Source organism: Balaenoptera ricei, chromosome 2 (assembly GCF_028023285.1).
Source record: "Balaenoptera ricei isolate mBalRic1 chromosome 2, mBalRic1.hap2, whole genome shotgun sequence".
In the NCBI taxonomy this organism is placed as follows: Eukaryota; Metazoa; Chordata; class Mammalia; order Artiodactyla; family Balaenopteridae; genus Balaenoptera; species Balaenoptera ricei.
The window spans coordinates 36,972,872-36,990,114 of record NC_082640.1 but is presented as its reverse complement, the minus strand read 5'-3'; the positions used below and the strand labels follow the sequence as shown (position 1 = coordinate 36,990,114).

Sequence of the window (17,243 nt, the reverse complement as noted above, 5' to 3'; positions counted from 1 at the left end):
TTATCCATTGCGCCACCAGAGAAGCCCAGCATGTGAGATCTTAATTCCCCAGCTAGGGATCGAACCTGCACCCCTGCATTGGAAGCGCAGAGTCTTAACCACTGGACAGACAGGGAAGTCCCCTGGAGTGGCCCTTTAAAAACCCAAGTCAGATCATGCCTCTGCCTGCTGAGGTCCACTGCTTACCCTGCCTTGTCCATCTGCCTTCCACCTCCCCCATCTCTATCCCTATTCCATAGCACAGTCTGGAACATAGTATGTACTATAATTATTTATTGAATGAATAAACAAATGGCTCCAGGCTTCCCCACGTGCCCTGAACTAAACACGCCATCGAATGCCCCAGTTCCTTTCTTTCTGGCAACTCCCATGGCTTCATTAAACGTCCAGGCTTGGAGTTACATCTGCTTCTGGTCCTTTGCACGAACAGAGGTAATTCTTTGAACCTCTCTGCCCTTCTGCTCTCCTGGAACATGGAGACGACGACCACTTCTTTCCTAGAAGGTTGTAAGTGATGAGTGTGAGGGGCTTAGCTGGGTGCCTGGATGTGGGAGGCACTTGACACAGGGGAGCATTATCAGGCCCAAAGGAAGGGCTGGGGGTCCTTTCACAGAGCTGGGCTGATGCTGAGGTTCAGAGAGGCTCAGCCAAGTGCAGACTCTGGTCCTCACCCCACCCTGCTGTCTCTTCCCCTGGGGTCCCCAGCCCTCACTGTGACCTGCTCACTCCCAGGTGGAGGGGGTACGCCCCAAGTGCCCGTGCTAGCCTGACCAGCTCTACTTGTTTGACATCTTTCCCGTTTGCAGACTGAGGCTCCTCTACTGATCCGGCCCTACTTGGCAGACATGACACTCTCTGAAATCCACGTTGCCATGACCAGAGGCTATGCCACCATTGCCGGCAGCCTGCTGGACGCCTACATCTCCTTTGGGGTATGTAGAGCCCTCCTTCTGCTTGCTGAAAACCAAGAACCTGAAACCCACCTTTGTGGGAGCCCCACACAGCTCCTGGCCAGAGCGACCCGGGGTCTTCTCTCGTGGGCTATGTCCTAAACCAGGGCTGCTGTGATGGTGGGAGAAGCTTCACCTGAGTAAGGCAGGCCAGGTGGGCTGGACCATTTGGGCTTCTCACGTGGCCAGTGGGAGCAAAGGTTTCCAGTGTTCTGCTTACTGAGGCAAAGTGCTAAGTGTTTTAATATCCCCATTTCAAGGATGAGGAAATTGAGACTCAGAGAGTAAGTGAGATGCCCAAAGCCAGGATTTGAGCCCAGACCTGTCTGACTCCAAAACTCAGACACACAGTCCCCCACCTAGGCCATCCCTGGAGCTTTGTCCTACTCTTCCTGCACCCCGTCCTCTCACCTCCTCTCCTTTACACCCTCTCTGGGCACAAGTCCTTCCTCTGCTCCTAAATTATTACTTGTGCAGCTTTCTGAGCACAGTACATTTCTAAATCAAATTCCAGTGGTATGAATCGGGCCCTTAAACCAATCACAACACTAGTGCATGGCAAGCAGAGATGAATCCTCAATGTGTCGCCTACAAAGTGCCTGGTAATAATGCATTACATTTGTGTAAAACACTGTACTTGTTTGTGTTTTCACATGCAAGTCTTTCAAGATCTCATTTTTTTCCCCTTAAATATTGAAGAAATTCTTGCTTCTTACAGAAGTGAATAAAGTAAAAAAAAAACTTCACTCCCACTTCCCATGGATAGCTGCTCTTACTAGATGAGAACAGCGGTGCTCAAAGTGTCCTCAGTGGGCCAGCAGAAACAGCTTCACCTGGGAACTTGTTAGAAATACAAATTCTTGGGCCCCTCTGTAGACCTGCTGAATCAGGAATGCTGGGGATGGGGCCCAGTGTCCTGTATTGTAACAAGCCTTCCAGGTGATTCTGATACTCGCTCAATTTGGGAACCACTGACTTAAAATATGTCATTCCAGATATTTCTGTGTAAAAAGTCATTTAAGTACATATAACTGAATATACATATACTTGCTTTTTTTTTTTTTTTTTTTTTTTTACCAAATATGAGGTAATTCTATTCACACTTTTCTGCAACTTGCCTTTTTCTTATAAAATTCTGAGCGTGACATGAAATCCGAAAGTGTAAAGCAAAAAGTTGACAGAGCTAACTAATAAAAATGAAAAACCTCTGAAAGGTAAAAAATCACAATTTTTAAAAAGTTTAATGATTGATCAGGAAAGAAAAGTTCATAAATTATAAACAGATATTCAAGCTCACTGATAAATTAAAACAATAATAACTTATATTTCTTCTCAAGGATATGCAAAATTTTACATGCCTCTAAACGGGAAGGCTGCAGGGTATTCATATACTCTTTTTTTTTTTTTTTTTTGGCTGTTTTGGGTCTTTGTTACTGTGCGCAGCCTTTTCTCTGGTTGTGGCAAGTGGGGGCTACTCTTCATTGCAGTGCACTGGCTTCTCATTGCAGTGGCTTCTCTTGTTGCAGAGCACGGGCTCTAGGCACACGGGCTTCAGTAGTTGCAGCCCTCGGGATCAGTAGTTGTGGCTCGTGGGCTCTAGAGCGCAGGCTCAGTAGTTGTGACGCATGGGCTTAGTTGCTCTGTGGCATGTGGGATCTTCCCAGACCAGGGCTCGAACCCGTGTCCCCTGCATTGGCAGGCAGATTCTTAACCACTGCGCCACCAAGGAAGCCCCATATACTCTTTATGGGACTGTAATTTGCTCTAACCTTTTTGGAAAACACCTATCAGTCAATTTAAAAATACTCCTCTTTGATCCAGTTAGGAATATTATGATACAGAAATATTTTCACAAGTGGTCAAAAGATGCAAAATTCCAACATTATTTGTAATAGCAAAAAACCCAAGAAACATAAATGTAGAGCAGTAAGGGAATGAGCTGCGTAAGTTCATCCGTGCAATGCACGGTCACTCAGCCCCTAGGGTGAGGTGGGCCTCCATGCGCTGGTTTGGAGAAGGGCAGCCTGCCTCTCCCAGGGCCCAGGGTGTCCTGATGCTGTGTGTGAATGGGTCGGGGGATGAAAGAATGACCAGCACTGGTCTCAAATTCCACCTGTCTTTCTCATCTCTGTCCTTGAGGATGGCCAAGGGGATGAGGTAACCTGCCCCTCAGTCCCTCCTTCCCTCAGGACACCTGGGCCACACCAGGAGGCTCAGCTCCGCATACCCACAGAGCTGTCTGGGCAGGATAGCTGCTGCCTCGTGACTTTTCAAGAAGGCCCCTTGCACTCTGAGGCTTTGTCTTCTCCACCCCGCACCCTCCACCTAGAATTTTAGAGGTCATCTGGTTTGCACCTTTTCTCACCAAAGCCTAGGAAGGGCCCATCAGAGCTGATGCATGCCATCCCCCTCCCCCATACCTCACCACCAATTGATTTTGGAAGGAATTTGATATTTCAAAAATGAAAACTTGAAACTTTGTTCCTGAAACTTTTTTCATGGTGGCGTATTGGGAGAGGGGTTGCCCTGCTATCTTTGGGACTTAGAGCCTTTGAATGTCTTAACCTTGCTTTGGGTCCCACAAGCCAGTTAAAAAAATGGTATTCTTTCTATCGCATAAGCGTCGTTGCCATTACTTAAAACTAAAGTACTGGAAGAACTCTCTCCCTTTTCCACAATCGCCTTATAGCTCAGCCTCCTTTCCTTCCCTGTCTCAGGCCAGAGTCCAGGCCCAGCCCCAGGCAGGCGGGCCTTCCCACTGAAGGGGCCTGGTGCCCACTTCCGTTTAGCTCTACAGAATGTGCCGAGGCCACCAGGATCAGCCAAGTGGCCGCGGGTCTCCATCCACAGCCTCTGGTACGGAAGCCCCAGGCTACCACCGTAGCTGGCCTGGTGAAAGGCACCTAGTCCACCTTCCTTCCCTCCTCCCCTCCCGCCTCTGGATCTGCCCCCAGCCTGGTCACAGAGAAGCTCTCTTCTGCCCCCGCCTGGCTCTTGGCCGCCACTACAGCAGCCCCCAGGCTTCCTCACACAGCCCTGCCTTCCCACCCTCTCCCCTCCTTTCATGCCCTCTTCCAGGCAGTTCCTCACTGTATCTTGGGCTCTGCCCTTAGCCCCTGAATTCCAAAGAGAATGCCCCCTTTCTCTCTCCTCCCTTCTCTTTGCTGCTCAGCTTCTGGCTGCCTCTTCCCTGCACCCCTCCTATTGCTAAAATCTGGATATTTCTAGACCTGTGCTGTCCAGCACAGCAGCCACTAGTCACACATGGCTATTAAGCCCTTGAAATGTGATCGGTCTGAAATGAGATCTGCTGTGACACTTAGTATGGAAAAATCAATTAATATATTTTATTGATGTTTTACATTGATTACAGGGGTAGAAAGATAATATGTTAGGTATATTGGGTTAAATTAAATACATTAATGAAATTAATTTCATCTGTTTCTTTTTACTTTTTTAATTGGCTGCTAGAAAACTTAAATCACAGTTGTGCTATATTTGTATCAGACGACACTGGTCTAGACTTTCTCCCTGGTCTGAGGTTCCAAGTGTCACTTGACTGAATCCTTTCACTGTGACCTCCACATACATGTCCCTTTTCAGTGTGTTTCCCAAAAGCTCTAAGGTAGGCACGAGCTCTCTCTGCTAAAACCCCAGAAACTGGCTTCCCTACCCACCCCTTTGGTTCGGGATCATTGTGAGAAGAGATCCAGATGTGTGCCTCGGGCTGTGAACACAGGATGGGTTGAGGGGATGGCCACTGATGTTTCTCAATCAACTGTGCAAGAGTGGGAGCCCCCGGGACAGGGTCTGGGAGGCCCAAGCAGGGCCAAGTAAGAGTCAACCACATGCTTAGTTTCTACATCTGTAAAATGGGTGGAATTACTGCCCACCTCACAGCAGTCTAAGAATTAAATGCCATAATAAACAGAAAACACCTGGCAAGGGACTTCCCTGGTGGTACAGTTGTTACGACTTTGCCTTCCAATGCAGGTGGTGCGAGTTCGATCCCTGGTCCGGGAGATAGGATCCCACATGCCTCACGACCAAAAAACCAAAACATAAAACAGAAGCAATATTGTAACAAATTCAATAAAGACTTTAAAAATGGTCCACATCAAAAAAAATCTTAAAAACAAAAAACAAAAAAACACCTGACATGGTGTTGAAAAAGTGGTCGTTCTTTCTCTGACATATTAGGGTCAGAAGTCCAGCCTTCTAAAACTGGCCCATTTTATGCTTTGCAGTGTCCGGATTTATTTCCTTTCTCAGTAAAGACCTTTTTGAAAGTTCAAATGGATGGCTCCTATCCTCTATCCCTCTTCGCATAGGACACCTTTGGGTAGAGGAAGGAGGGCCTTGGGCAGGAGTGGGCCCTGTCATGCTGGGACAGAAGGCATTCCTGACCTGGTGTCTGGAGGCAGCGCTGGGGAATGTCATGGCCCTGAGGCATAACTGGCAGCAGGGAGGCCGCGTGTGGGCTGACCCAGTGCCCCCGGGAGCCCTGCCAGTGCAGGACTCAGCCCTTTCCAAGATGAGCAGGAAATGACTGCCTGGGGCATTTGAGGCAGTGGCCACGACTGGCCCATTCAAAGGGCAGTGTCCAGGAATGTGCAGGGTGTGCTCCCCACTGAGACTCGAGTTGACAAACCAGATGTAGCCTCCAAGCTGGAGGAAGGGGGAGGGTCCTGGCTGGTGGAGGGAAAAATCCCAACATTCCAGATGTGGTATTGTGCCCGCTGGAGCTGGGCGGCCGAGGAGGAGGCCAGCAAAGTCCCAAAGCTTGGCCTGGAAAGTCCAGAGAGGACACCTGCCTGAGGCTGGCTATTTCCATGAGGAGCAAGACCTGCACACCCAGTGTCTGTGATGGGGGCGCGTGGGATGTGGGTGCTGGAGCTGGTACACATCTTAAGGGGTTCCTGCTTACCGCTGAAAGGAAACAAAGGGACTTTAAGAGAAGAAGGAGGAGGATATTACAAGGGTTTCAGAGCCTCAGAGGGCCTCTGAGGTCTGGTTCCTCATCAGTAGTTCCTGGTACTTCCATGGGCTTCTTTGGCCCTCTGCTTTATTCGCCTGAACATGTAGCTTAAACTTACCTCCCCTCCTTTTGTTCCTTTTTATTTAAAATTTTAAAACAGCAGTTGATTTATTACAAACTTTAAGAAGAAGTCTATTTTACTTTTCTGCTTATAAAAACAGTATATATCATGTGGACATCTAGAAATACACAGAAAAGCTGAAAGAAAAGAAAATCACTCTGGCCCCACTAGCCAGGGACAGACAGTTGGTTGACATTTCGGTGTATTTCTTTCTGATCTTCCTTTTATGCATAGTTGTGGAGTTTGTTTTTTCCCCTATCATTGTGGTTATGCTCTATATGCAAGTATGCGGGCATTTCTCCACATCATTGTGAAGCCTTGGTAACCATTGTTTTTGATGGCAGCTTGACAATGCATAGCCATCCCCCCATTGTCAGATGTTTGGGTTGGTTCTAATTCTCCCATTTGGTAAATAACACAGTGGTGAAAAAGTGTTCCACCTCTGTGAAGAGAACAGGGAAGCAAAGGGTTTGGGACCACAGTGAGGATGAAAATTCAGGAAGGGAGAATCCCGGGGGCTCTGGTAGCTCCATCATCTTGCTGTGAGGGCTTCTATAGCGTGGCTCCAGGAGACCGACCCAGGGTCAAAGGGTGGGTGTTGTATGTTGTAGGGGCAGATTTCCTTCGAAACAGCTCTCTGACCACAGGAGTAGAGGTGATGGGCTGCCTTGAGGTGGTGAGTTCCCTGCCACAGTAAGTAACAGGAAGGATCCTCTAGAGGGAAGACTTTCCTTTACTATGAGGTCAAATTAGGTCACATCTTGGATCCATTCCAACTCTCAGGTTCTGTGAGCTTTGTCTGAAACCATCACAAATCCCTCAGCCAATGATGAACCAGCCCTCAGATCAGTGGTCAAAGAAAGACAGCCTAGAAGGGAAGGAAGAACCTTGAACTTGGAGCCGAAAGACACGACGGGTCTAATTCCTTCCCTTCCTTTATTTTGGGCAAGTCATATTTAACCCTTTGGGGCCTCAGTTTCCTTGTCTGTCAAGTGGGATAACAGTACTTGCCCTGCCTAACTTCCTGAAGTCCTGGGGGAGGTGTGGGAATAGAAGGTTCTGTGCATACAGCCTGTGACCCTCTACACATAAAATGTATTACTATCATCTGTGACAGTGACAGCAGTACCGATGATGGTGATATACCAGCGGGGTAGGGTACCATGTCCCCCTGCTGCCCTGGGCCACACTTCTTGGCCTCCACATTTCCTGACATCTCTCTATAACCCTCATTCTCACTCTTGCAGATCGATGCTGCCTCCTTAATTGCTGCCTCTGTGATGGCTGCCCCTTGTGCCTTAGCCCTCTACCCGGAGGTGGAGGAGTCCAAGTTCAGGGGTGAGGAAGGAGTGAAACTGACCTACAGGTGAGCACAGCAGGAGGGTCTGCAGAGAGGGGAGTGGGGGGGAGGGGCGGAGACAGGAGCAGAGGTGGGGGCAGCAGCAGGTCCTATTTTCTCTGCCCATCTCCATCTTTCACCAAACCCAGCCCACCTCCCCTCTCTCACTGCCCTGGTCGCAGCTTCACTTGTGAAGATACAGACTCCAGTTCTCGCATCTTATTTTCCAGTCTCTGACCATAAGGAAACATGGACTAGTCAAGGCATGGGCAAGTGACCTGGTTCTTGGGGATGTGCCTGGTGTGTGTGTGTGTGTGTTGAGGAGGGTCGTGAAAAGGTTCCACACCACTTTCTCTACATGCCTTGAGGTCTGATCCCCAGTGTCAATTGCATTGACATGTTGAGCGCCGTCCTTGATTTCACTCACCTCCTAACATCTCTTTATCATAGTCTTAGCAACCTTTGTGTAACATTTAATTCTTAAAAAATGTTGAAAGACACGACTTTTGACAAATGTGCTTGTGGATACAACGGGCATCCCCAACCGCACAACTTCCTGAAGGTCTAGAGCAGCACTGCCCTAGAGAAATATGAGTCACATCTATAATTAAAATTTTCTAGTAGTCAGCTTTTAAAAAGTAAAAAGAAGCAGGTGATTTCAATAAAATGTTTTATTTAACTAAATATATCCAAAGTATTGTCATTTTAACATGTAATCAATATAAAAATTATTAATAAGGTATTTCATATTCTTTTTTTTGGACTCAATCTCTGAAATCTGGTGTGTATATTTGCAACACATTTCAATTCAGATCAGCCTCCTTTTCAAGTGCTCAAAAGTCACACGTGGCTAGTGGTTTCTGTCTTGGACAGCATCTGTGCTAGGAGTCTGGGTCTTATCCTAGTGCTTGGGCCAGCCCCTTTCTCTCTCTGGTCTCAGAGGGAAAACAAGGACCACTGGCTCTGAAATGCTCTGTCCAAGGTTCTTCTTTGAGCCTGTAGGGTGGGGAGCCCTGCTGTTTGTGGAGATAGGACAATAATGATGGCTCTTGATCCCATCAACAGAGATGCTCAAAACCTCTTAGAAGCAGCTAACAGTGGGGCCGCCATGTCCGTGAGGGTCGTGACCAACATCGCAGCCAACCTGATTGCTTTCCTGGCTGTGCTGGCCTTCATCAACGCTGCCCTCTCCTGGCTGGGAGACATGATGGACGTCCAAGGGCTCAGCTTCCAGGTACAGTTCCGGCCACCCACACAGCCTGTGGAGGGGGTGGTCCTGGCCGGTGGGTGATGGTGGGTGGACACCCACAGAGCCCAGGCCAACCCCCGTCCCAGCCACTCCTCTTGCCTCATGCCTAGGCTCATCTGCTCCTACATCCTGCGGTCAGTGGCCTTCTTGATGGGCGTGGCCTGGGAGGGCTGCCCGGTGGTGGCTGAGCTGCTGGGAATGAAGCTGTTTCTGAACAACGGGCGCCGAGGAGTGGGCCGGTTCCAGGAAGCAGTAGATCTCTGTGAGTGTCCCCGTCCCCACCCTGAGGCAGGGCGTGATGCAGCGGCTCCCCTGTGGGCCCGGCTGAGACACACTGTGGGGCTGCTCAACCTCCCACATCCCGTTGCCCTGGGCAACAAGTCAGCTTCAGAGGCCATCTTTCTCAAGGCCTCTTAGGAGGCTGAGGTTGAGAAAGAGCCCCGTTGGAGGTATCTGAACTCCAGCTGTAGACAGGCCACCATCCTGTGCAGCCCTGGGCCAGCCGCTGCACCTTGCCTCTTCTGTTGGAAAACAAGTGTAGAACCTGCCACGCCTACCCCGAAGGAATGGATGTGAGCATCTAATGAGCTAAGAGAGTAAAACAGGGAGACCTCACCACCACATTCATCTTCAATATATTGGATTCAGTTCAGGGGTTAGTTTCTTCTGTTAAGACTTATTTATTTATCTATCTATCTATCTATTTATTTATTTAGTTGCAGCACATGGGATCTTCGTTGCCCCGTGCGGGATCTTCGTTGCAGCATGCGGGATCTTTTTCTTTAGTTGCAGCATGTGGGATCTTTTAGTTGCGGCATGCGAATTAGCATACAAAGTCTTAGTTGAGGCATGTGGGATCTAGTTCCCCGACCAGGGATCAAACCGGGCCCCCTGCATTGGGAGTGCGGAGTCTTAGCCGCTGGACCACCAGGGAAGTCCCTGTTAAGACATTAAAAAAAAGAAGAAAACTATAAAACTTTCTAAAATGAAACTCTCTAAAAGAATAACAGCTGTATGTAACATGATTGAGAATGACAAAATTACCCATCATCTTATCATCCCAAAAGTACAGCTATTATAATATATAATATAATTATAATTAACTATAATAAATATAATAATATAATATATAATTCCATTATTTGGCTATTACACACAATGCTGAAATGAATAGCTTTTTGCACAGAACTTCTCCCTCCTCTCCGAGCATTTCCTCAGGAGCTTTCCCAGATGTGGGATGACTGAATCACATGGCACAAATCCTTGTGTGGTTGCTGCCAGTATCTTTCCCAAGGGGTTGTAACAACTGAAACCGCCCCAGCTGTGCCTGTGAGCATTGATTTTACCACACGCTGAACAGGGCTGAGTAGCCTCTTAAAAAAAAAAAAAGTTTTGTTACTTTAAGGGACAAATAATAGTTCATTGTTTTCATTTGTTACTGGGTTACTGGAACTTTTTATTTATTTATTTATTTATTTATTTATGGCTGTGTTGGGTCTTCGCCTCTGCGCGAGGGCTTTCTCTAGTCGTGGCAAGCGGGGGCCACTCTTCATCGCGGTGCGCGGGCCTCTCACCATCGCGGCCTCTCTTGCTGCGGAGCACAGGCTCCAGACGCGCAGGCTCAGTAATTGTGGCTCACGGGCCCAGTTGCTCTGCGGCATGTGGGATCCTCCCAGACCAGGGCTCGAACCCGTGTCCCCTGCATTGGCAGGCAGACTCTCAACCACTGTGCCACCAGGGAAGCCCGGAACTTTTAACATAAAATTTTTTTCTTGCCTTTTAAATTATTTTTTTAATTGTAAAGGAATGTACTCTTTAGTTTAAAAAAAAAAAGTTTGTATAGAGTAAAAAGCCCAGGTTTCCCCTCACTCCTCATTTTCAGCTCCAGTATCACTCCCTTCTCTAGAGATAGCGGGTGGTATGTGCCTTCAGGATCTTTTTAAATGAACTTCATTCCTTCAGCAGGTATTTGTTGAGACCTCTGAAGTGCCAGGCCCTCTGCTGGGTACCAGGGATAAAAAGGGGAATTCGACAGACATGGTCCCTGGTGACGTGGAACTTACACCTAGTGAAAGACACGAGCAAAACGCAAGAAAGCAAAGGAATAAAAAATTTTAAAACCACAATTTGTGGTAAGTTCTATGACGGAAACAATAAGAGGAAACGGGGAGGGGGTCTTCCTTGACTGGGCTGGTCAGAAAAGGCCTCCCTGAGATGTGGTTATTAGGCCAAGACTTGCAGGGAGGAGGAGGGGCCAGGAGAAATTGGGAAGAGCATTTCAGGCAAAGAAAGAGGCACATGCAAAGGCCTTGAGGTTGAAAAGCACTTGTTTGGAGAACTGAGAGGAGAGCAGCGAGGTTAGAACAGGTGGTAATTGTAATAGAGAGTGACACAGGCTGAGGAGCAGTAGGAAGTTACTGAAGATTTGACTTTTGACATTTTAAGATTACTTGGGCAGCTTGGGAGGGTGATTGTAGGTGAGTAAGCAGAATGCAGGTACCTTAATATTTTTTCATCAATTTGTATAAACTCTGTATGTTATAAAGATATTAACCCTTTTCTGTTACATTTTCTACATATATTTTTCCTAGTCTTTTTTTCTCCCCTTCATTCTGTATTCAGGGATTTTTTAAACACAAAATTTACACCAAATCTTTGCATTTCTTCTATAATATCTAAATTTAGAAAGTTATCTCCATTCCAAAAATCTGGCAAGGGTTAAATTCCTGAAACAATATGGTGAAGTAGTTAAAATCATGCGCTTTGGAGTCAGACAAAACTGAGTTCCAGTTCTGACACAGCTGCATTTTTGCTGTGTGAACTTCCTCAGCCACTTCTGTGAGCCTCAGTTTGCTGCTCTCCAAAATGAGAGTAATAATATTATTTTGTAACAATAATAATTATTCTATATTTCTTATTATTTGATGTTTAAAATATTCATATTTATCTGCTTCAGTGATTTAGAATTAATTTTTTATATGGTGTGAGGTATGGGTCTAAGCCAATGTTTTTTTACAAATTGTTCCATTTTGGCTCTTAACACTTCTAAGAAATTATACAACCGTTCAGAGCAAAAGGGAAGGAGAATTACCTTGCTTAAATACCTCCTCTGTGCCTGGTACTTCCTGTACATTAGATGATCTTTATGACAGTCTTTCCAGGCAGCTACTATTATTCCCACATTCCTGATGGAGAAACTAAAACCTAGGAGGCTATCGACTTGCTCAACCTGAAATAGGCCGTGACAAGCCTGGAACCCAAGCCGACTGGGCTCCAAATCCCTCCCTCTCCTCACTGGGCCACCATCCTGCTCTTTGGGCATGACAGCACCTCAAAGGACCTCAGCCTGAGCTCATTCTCCGTAAACAAAGGTGTGGGGCTGCAGCATGTCGGGAAGGGCCGTTCGCCCACTGCTCCTGGGTACAGAGCTTAGTAGGGCCAAAGTGAGAGGACTGGACCAGCCTGAATCATACCCAGAAAGGCTGGTAATTAATGAGATTCAAGGGCAGATGAGAAGGGGGCTATGTTTGTGAGGTGGTGCAGCTTGAGTTGACTTAGAGGTAGGTGTGCATGGCTGGGAAAGGGCAGCACCGAGAGCTTCAAAGGTCAAAGGCACATAGGCAGTGGGTAAAATTAAGGCCAGGGTATGGGGTGGTTTGAGCAAACTCCCATCCCATCTGAGGGAAGCCCCTCCCCGCTCATCTTCTGTCTTCTCAGGTCAGAGCAGAAATACGACGTTTGCCCTCTGTGGATTTGCCAACTTCAGCTCCATTGGGATCATGCTGGGAGGCCTGAGTGAGTCCTATAGGGGCCTCTCAGCATCCTGGAGAGTCGGGGATGGACACTAGTCCTGGCCCTGAGACACTTCTTGGGGATCTGTAGGTCTCAGTTCTCCCATTAATCTAAGGCAGAGCCTGAACAAGGCGGCCATGGAGCTTCCTCCCAGCCATGGCATTTCATGATTTCTCTGCTGCCGGGGTAGCCCGGGAGGTTAGCACCTCGACCTTGTAGGCCAAGCCTGGCTCAGGGCTCTGGGGAGGGTCGGGAGGTGCAGTGGTGACCTGCCCCCTGAGGCTTTAGTTCCTGTACCCACAAGGGACAGGCAAGCCTGGTGGGGCCTAGGGAAGAAGGCTCTGCACAGCTCTCAGCTCTTTACAAAAAACATTTCCACCCCCTGCAGTTCCCTGCCTGGTGGTGTAACCATCCCGTTTTGCTGAGTCTTGCAAAAGTGAATGATGGCCCAAGTCACTCAGCTAATAAGTGGCTGAACCTGTGTTTAATCCCAGGTCTGCCTGACTCCAAACTCACGTTCTTTTCCTACACTTGCCACTGATGGCATGTGGGGAGGTGTGGAGTGCTACCTAGGGGCCCGAGTCAGGCCAAGGAGGACTCCCAAACTCAAAAGCATCAGGAGGACAGCGTCTGTCCCTCTGGCCACCCAGAAGAGAAAGGGGTGTCAGCAGATGCAGCCGGAGGCAAGATATAGGCAGAGAGGCATGCTGAGTCCTGGCCCTGAGTACTCCCATCCTCTTGCAGCCTCCATGGCTCCCCAGCAGAAGAGCAACTTCTCCCAGATCATGCTCCGGGTGCTCTGCACAGGGGCCTGTGTGTCTCTGGTGAATGCCTGCGTGGCAGGTGAGTGCAGGCCTGGTGGGCTCAGGACTCAGAGCCCTGATTCTCCAGCTGGCCCTGGTCCAGGGCCAGGCACTGGGGCTCTGGCCTCTCTGGAAGTCCTTGGGTGGGGTTGGAGGGTAGTGAGGGGCTGGGCCCTGCCCACCAGCTGCTTTCCCTGCACAGGGATCCTCTACATGCCCGGGGGGCTGAGGTCGACTGTGAGTCCCTCCTGAACACGACCCTCAGCAGCAGCAGTTTTGAGGTGTACCAGTGCTGCCGCCAGGCCTTCCAGAGGTGAGAACCTGAGCCGTGGGGCGGAGGGACCCTGACAGTGATGGGGTGCAGGAGGCCCGATTTCCCGGCGGAGGCCTTTGGCACCAGGGCAAGGGGTAGAAATGTCATGGCTGTGGCTGATGTGACCAAGGGAGGAGGAAGTGGGGCTTGAGGACCAAACTTAGAGATGAAGTTTGGACCAGAGACATGGAGCAACTTCCCCAAAGTTGCACAGCCTTTAGTGGCCAGCAGAGCCAGGCCTAGAGCTCAGACTGCAGCCTTTGCTTCTTTTCAGCACCGACCCGGAGTTCACCCTAGAGGCCCTGGACAACTGCTGTTGATTTTATAATCACACGATCTGTGCATAGCGGGGACAGAACATCTCTGTGCCTTCTGGAGGCTCTTCTTCCCCAGGAAGCAGCTGTCCCTATCTCTCTCTCTCCAGGCCCAGCCCCTTGGGGAAGCCGCAGGGCTTAGACCCACCTCAGTCACAAATTGGGAAGGGTGACAGGATGAGTGGGCAGAGTGAGTACATAAGTAAATGAGGGGTGCCCCACTCGTCACCACCTTTCTGCTCTCCCATTTCCTACCTCCCCAAGTGTGAATTCTCAGGGTCACCTCTGCCTCTTCTCTCCTCTCTATATCCAAACAGCTCCCTGCTCTTCCCTATCCCCCCTGCCCTGGGTCTCCCCCATTCACTCTTCCTTTCTGCTCCAGGGCCCTCAGCCCTGGCATTTCAGCTGATTCCTTCCCCCTCCTCTCTGGGCGCTGGAATCTTGCTGTGGTTTAGCCCCTGCCAGGCAGCTTCTCCTGGAGACCCCCTCTATGTTCAGAGACTCCCTGCTGCCTTCCTCCATAGCACTTCCCACACTGGTGTCCTGTGGAACACTGTCCCACAAGGTATGCAGAAGTTTCCATGATCCACTGCGTTTGGGAAACACTAAGCTAAATAAAGTTAGGGGTTTTTTGTTTGTTTGTTGTTTGTTTACTGTGGACTCATCAGTTTGATGTGGGTATAATAGGAGACATTTTCCAAATTTGGCTATAAGAATCTTTTTGATAGAAGCATCTCTTAGTTGAGGATTCCATGGAAAACAATTTGGGAAATATTGGTTAATGTTCAGACTGCTTTACACTACATTAACTGTAACACTTGCAAATGTAACACAGCACTGTGTGTCAGTGCACTGTTCTCAGTGCTTCATACTTTGTAACTCAGTCCCTACAACAACCCTGTGAGTCAGATACTATTATTATCCCTAGTTGAGGAATCAGAGTCCCAGAGAGGTTAAGTAACTTGCCTAAAGTGGCACAGCTGGGAAGAGGAAGAGGCAGGACTTGAATCCCCGCCATCCAGTTCCACAAGCTGTGGTGTTTCATCTCTCTGCTAGGCTGCTAACGTGCAAGGAGCTCGGTTGTGTGACTTGCTCTTACCCCCTCTGCTTGCCTTTTCTCCCCAGCCCAATCCCTCTGCTCCAGTAGGTCAGGCATCTGATGTGTTTTCCCTGCCTGTGAGCCTTTGTTTCTGGAGTTCCTGTCACCCAGCACATCCTGCCCTATGCTCCTCCCACCTCTATCCTCATTTCCCCAGCAGCTTTGGCTGTGGTGAACTGCAGTGCACCTGTCCCTGAGGCCACAGGGCCCCTGTTCCCTCACCCACCTCTGTTGGATCAAGCTTCCCAGCTGGGGCCTGAGGCATAGGCAATATGGAGCCTGATCAGCAGTTACCCTGCTCGGTCAAGGATTTGGGCTCTACTGGGCGCTGGTCTTGCTCCTTGTGACCCTCACAGGCTGGCCCTGGGTCCCTTACTCAGGGCCCGAGTCCTTGCCCTTAGCTCTGCACAGCAGCGTCTTGGCCTGACTCCCATACCCCATGGCTAGCCTCTTGCCTTGCTCCCTGCAGCCCCCCACTCAGCTCCTATCCCTGCCCCAACTCCCCTTGAGCTGTCACAGGACACCCTCCTGATGTGGACTGCACAACTGTCTCCTAGTATCAGGTGCCAGCCCCTGCCCTGCCTGTCTGTTAGGGCATGGAGCCACCTAAAGACTCACCCTGCCCTCCTTCCCTGGACCACCTGCATACTCATCACCTGGCCAGTCTCATTCCCTGGAAGACTGTAAGCCCCTTGGAGACAGGACTCAGAATGCTTCTGTTTTCTCTCATGGTACTCAGCATGATGTTGGGCCTGTGAAAGGTGTTAAATAAATGTTTATGGAATTGAGTTGCAACTTCTCTCAGAGGCACCAGCCTGCATGCCATGCTATATATGTACAGATTGCTTTCAGCTCAAGAGCTGTTCTGATCCAGGGGACAGGCACAGAATTAAGGTCTCCTTGGTCTCGAGCAGCAGACTCTCATCCTCTCCTGCACCCACCATGCTCCTTCTTCCTCTTTCGCACCTGCAGAAGCTGGGAGCCCCTTGAGGGTGGGACTGCAAAAATACACTGCTTAGAGAAGGCACTGATGCTAGTACCAGGTGCCTGTGCTTAAATGCACCCTAAGCAGCAGCTTCTGAGTCAGGATTGGCCCAGATGCCTCCACTCACCCCGCCCACAGCCATGACAGGCATTGCTAATCAATCACAGCACTCCTTGCACTGAATCCAGAAGGGGCTTCAGAATCCATATCAGCTCAGTGCTGGATGAGCCCACCACAAAGTAATTCTAGGCACCTTTTCTAGGTGGCACACTATTTGCCACTCCTGTGCTAAGAAACAGACCCTAAGAACCCAAACTGCCATTGATTTTGCCTCACTGGCCTGTGAAGGTCTAAGGTTTTTGTCAAAGACTAGAAATCAAAGGGGGTTGAAGCAAAGAGGGATCCTTTCAAAGAATGAATCCTGTGTAAGTGGTTTGTCCATTCTGGGTTTATGTATTGTTTATTTATTCAATCAAGGGGTATATATTGAGTACCTACTTTATTACTTGGCTTGGGCCACCATAACAAAGTACCACAGACTGGGCAGCTTAAACAACAGAAATTTATTTTGTCACAGTTTTGGAGGCTGGAAGTCCAAGATTAGGGTGCCAGCATGGTCGGTTTCTGGTGAGGTCTCTCTTCCTGGCTTACAGATGGCCACCCTCTCACTGTGTCCTTATATGGCAAAGAGAGACAGCAGCTCTCTGGTGTTTCTTTTTATAAAGGCAATAATCCCACCCATCATGGGAGCACCACCCTCCTGACTTCTTCTAATCCTACTTACATCCCAAAGGCCCCATCTCCAAATACTGTCACATTGGGGATTAGGGCTTTAACATATGAATTTGGGGGGCACACAATTCAGTCTGTTAACACCTACTATGTGCTGGACTCTGAGCTAGGCAGGGGGACAGCAGTGAACCAGACTCTGTAATGAGCTAAAGAACTGGAAATTTCCTTCAAGAAGAGGGTCAACTGGGGAGGGAAGCCCCAACAGAGACTGGATGGAGGTGGCTCCTGGCAAGGATTGCTTGAGAGGAGGGAAGGGGAAAATGACTCCAGCAGGGCTTGTGGGGCACCCGTATGTGGCCTGGTCAATGGATTTTTTGAGGCTCTTAGTAGATTAGAAAGTGAAAATAATGCCAGAATAGGATTATACAAATTGCCATTTGAACTGTCGTATATATTAACACAGAATACACTGTAGTATCAGGTTATCCACTAGATAATGAAAAGATGATTTTTTTTCAACTAAAGCCCAGTTCAATAATTTAAAAAGCCATTTTTATTCATATTTGAA

At 48.8% G+C, this 17,243-nt stretch overlaps 2 protein-coding genes across 2 annotated transcripts in view; both read left to right on the top strand.

The window, feature by feature from the left end:
- Positions 1-10,682, top strand: part of SLC28A1 (solute carrier family 28 member 1) — a 49,601-nt gene extending 38,919 nt beyond the window's left edge. The window contains 5 exon segments of the mRNA XM_059912386.1: positions 807-932; positions 7,297-7,415; positions 8,454-8,627; positions 8,748-8,899; positions 10,600-10,682. Coding sequence (XP_059768369.1) covers positions 807-932; positions 7,297-7,415; positions 8,454-8,627; positions 8,748-8,899; positions 10,600-10,613 — 585 coding nt within the window. The 3' untranslated portion in view covers positions 10,614-10,682.
- A 2-nt stretch (positions 10,683-10,684) lies between these two features.
- Positions 10,685-17,243, top strand: part of PDE8A (phosphodiesterase 8A) — a 191,136-nt gene continuing 184,577 nt past the window's right edge. Inside the window, exons 1-3 of the mRNA XM_059912385.1 lie at positions 10,685-10,769; positions 13,174-13,272; positions 13,435-13,545. The gene's annotated coding sequence lies outside the window, so the exon portion shown is untranslated. The remainder of the gene's footprint in view (positions 10,770-13,173; positions 13,273-13,434; positions 13,546-17,243) is intronic.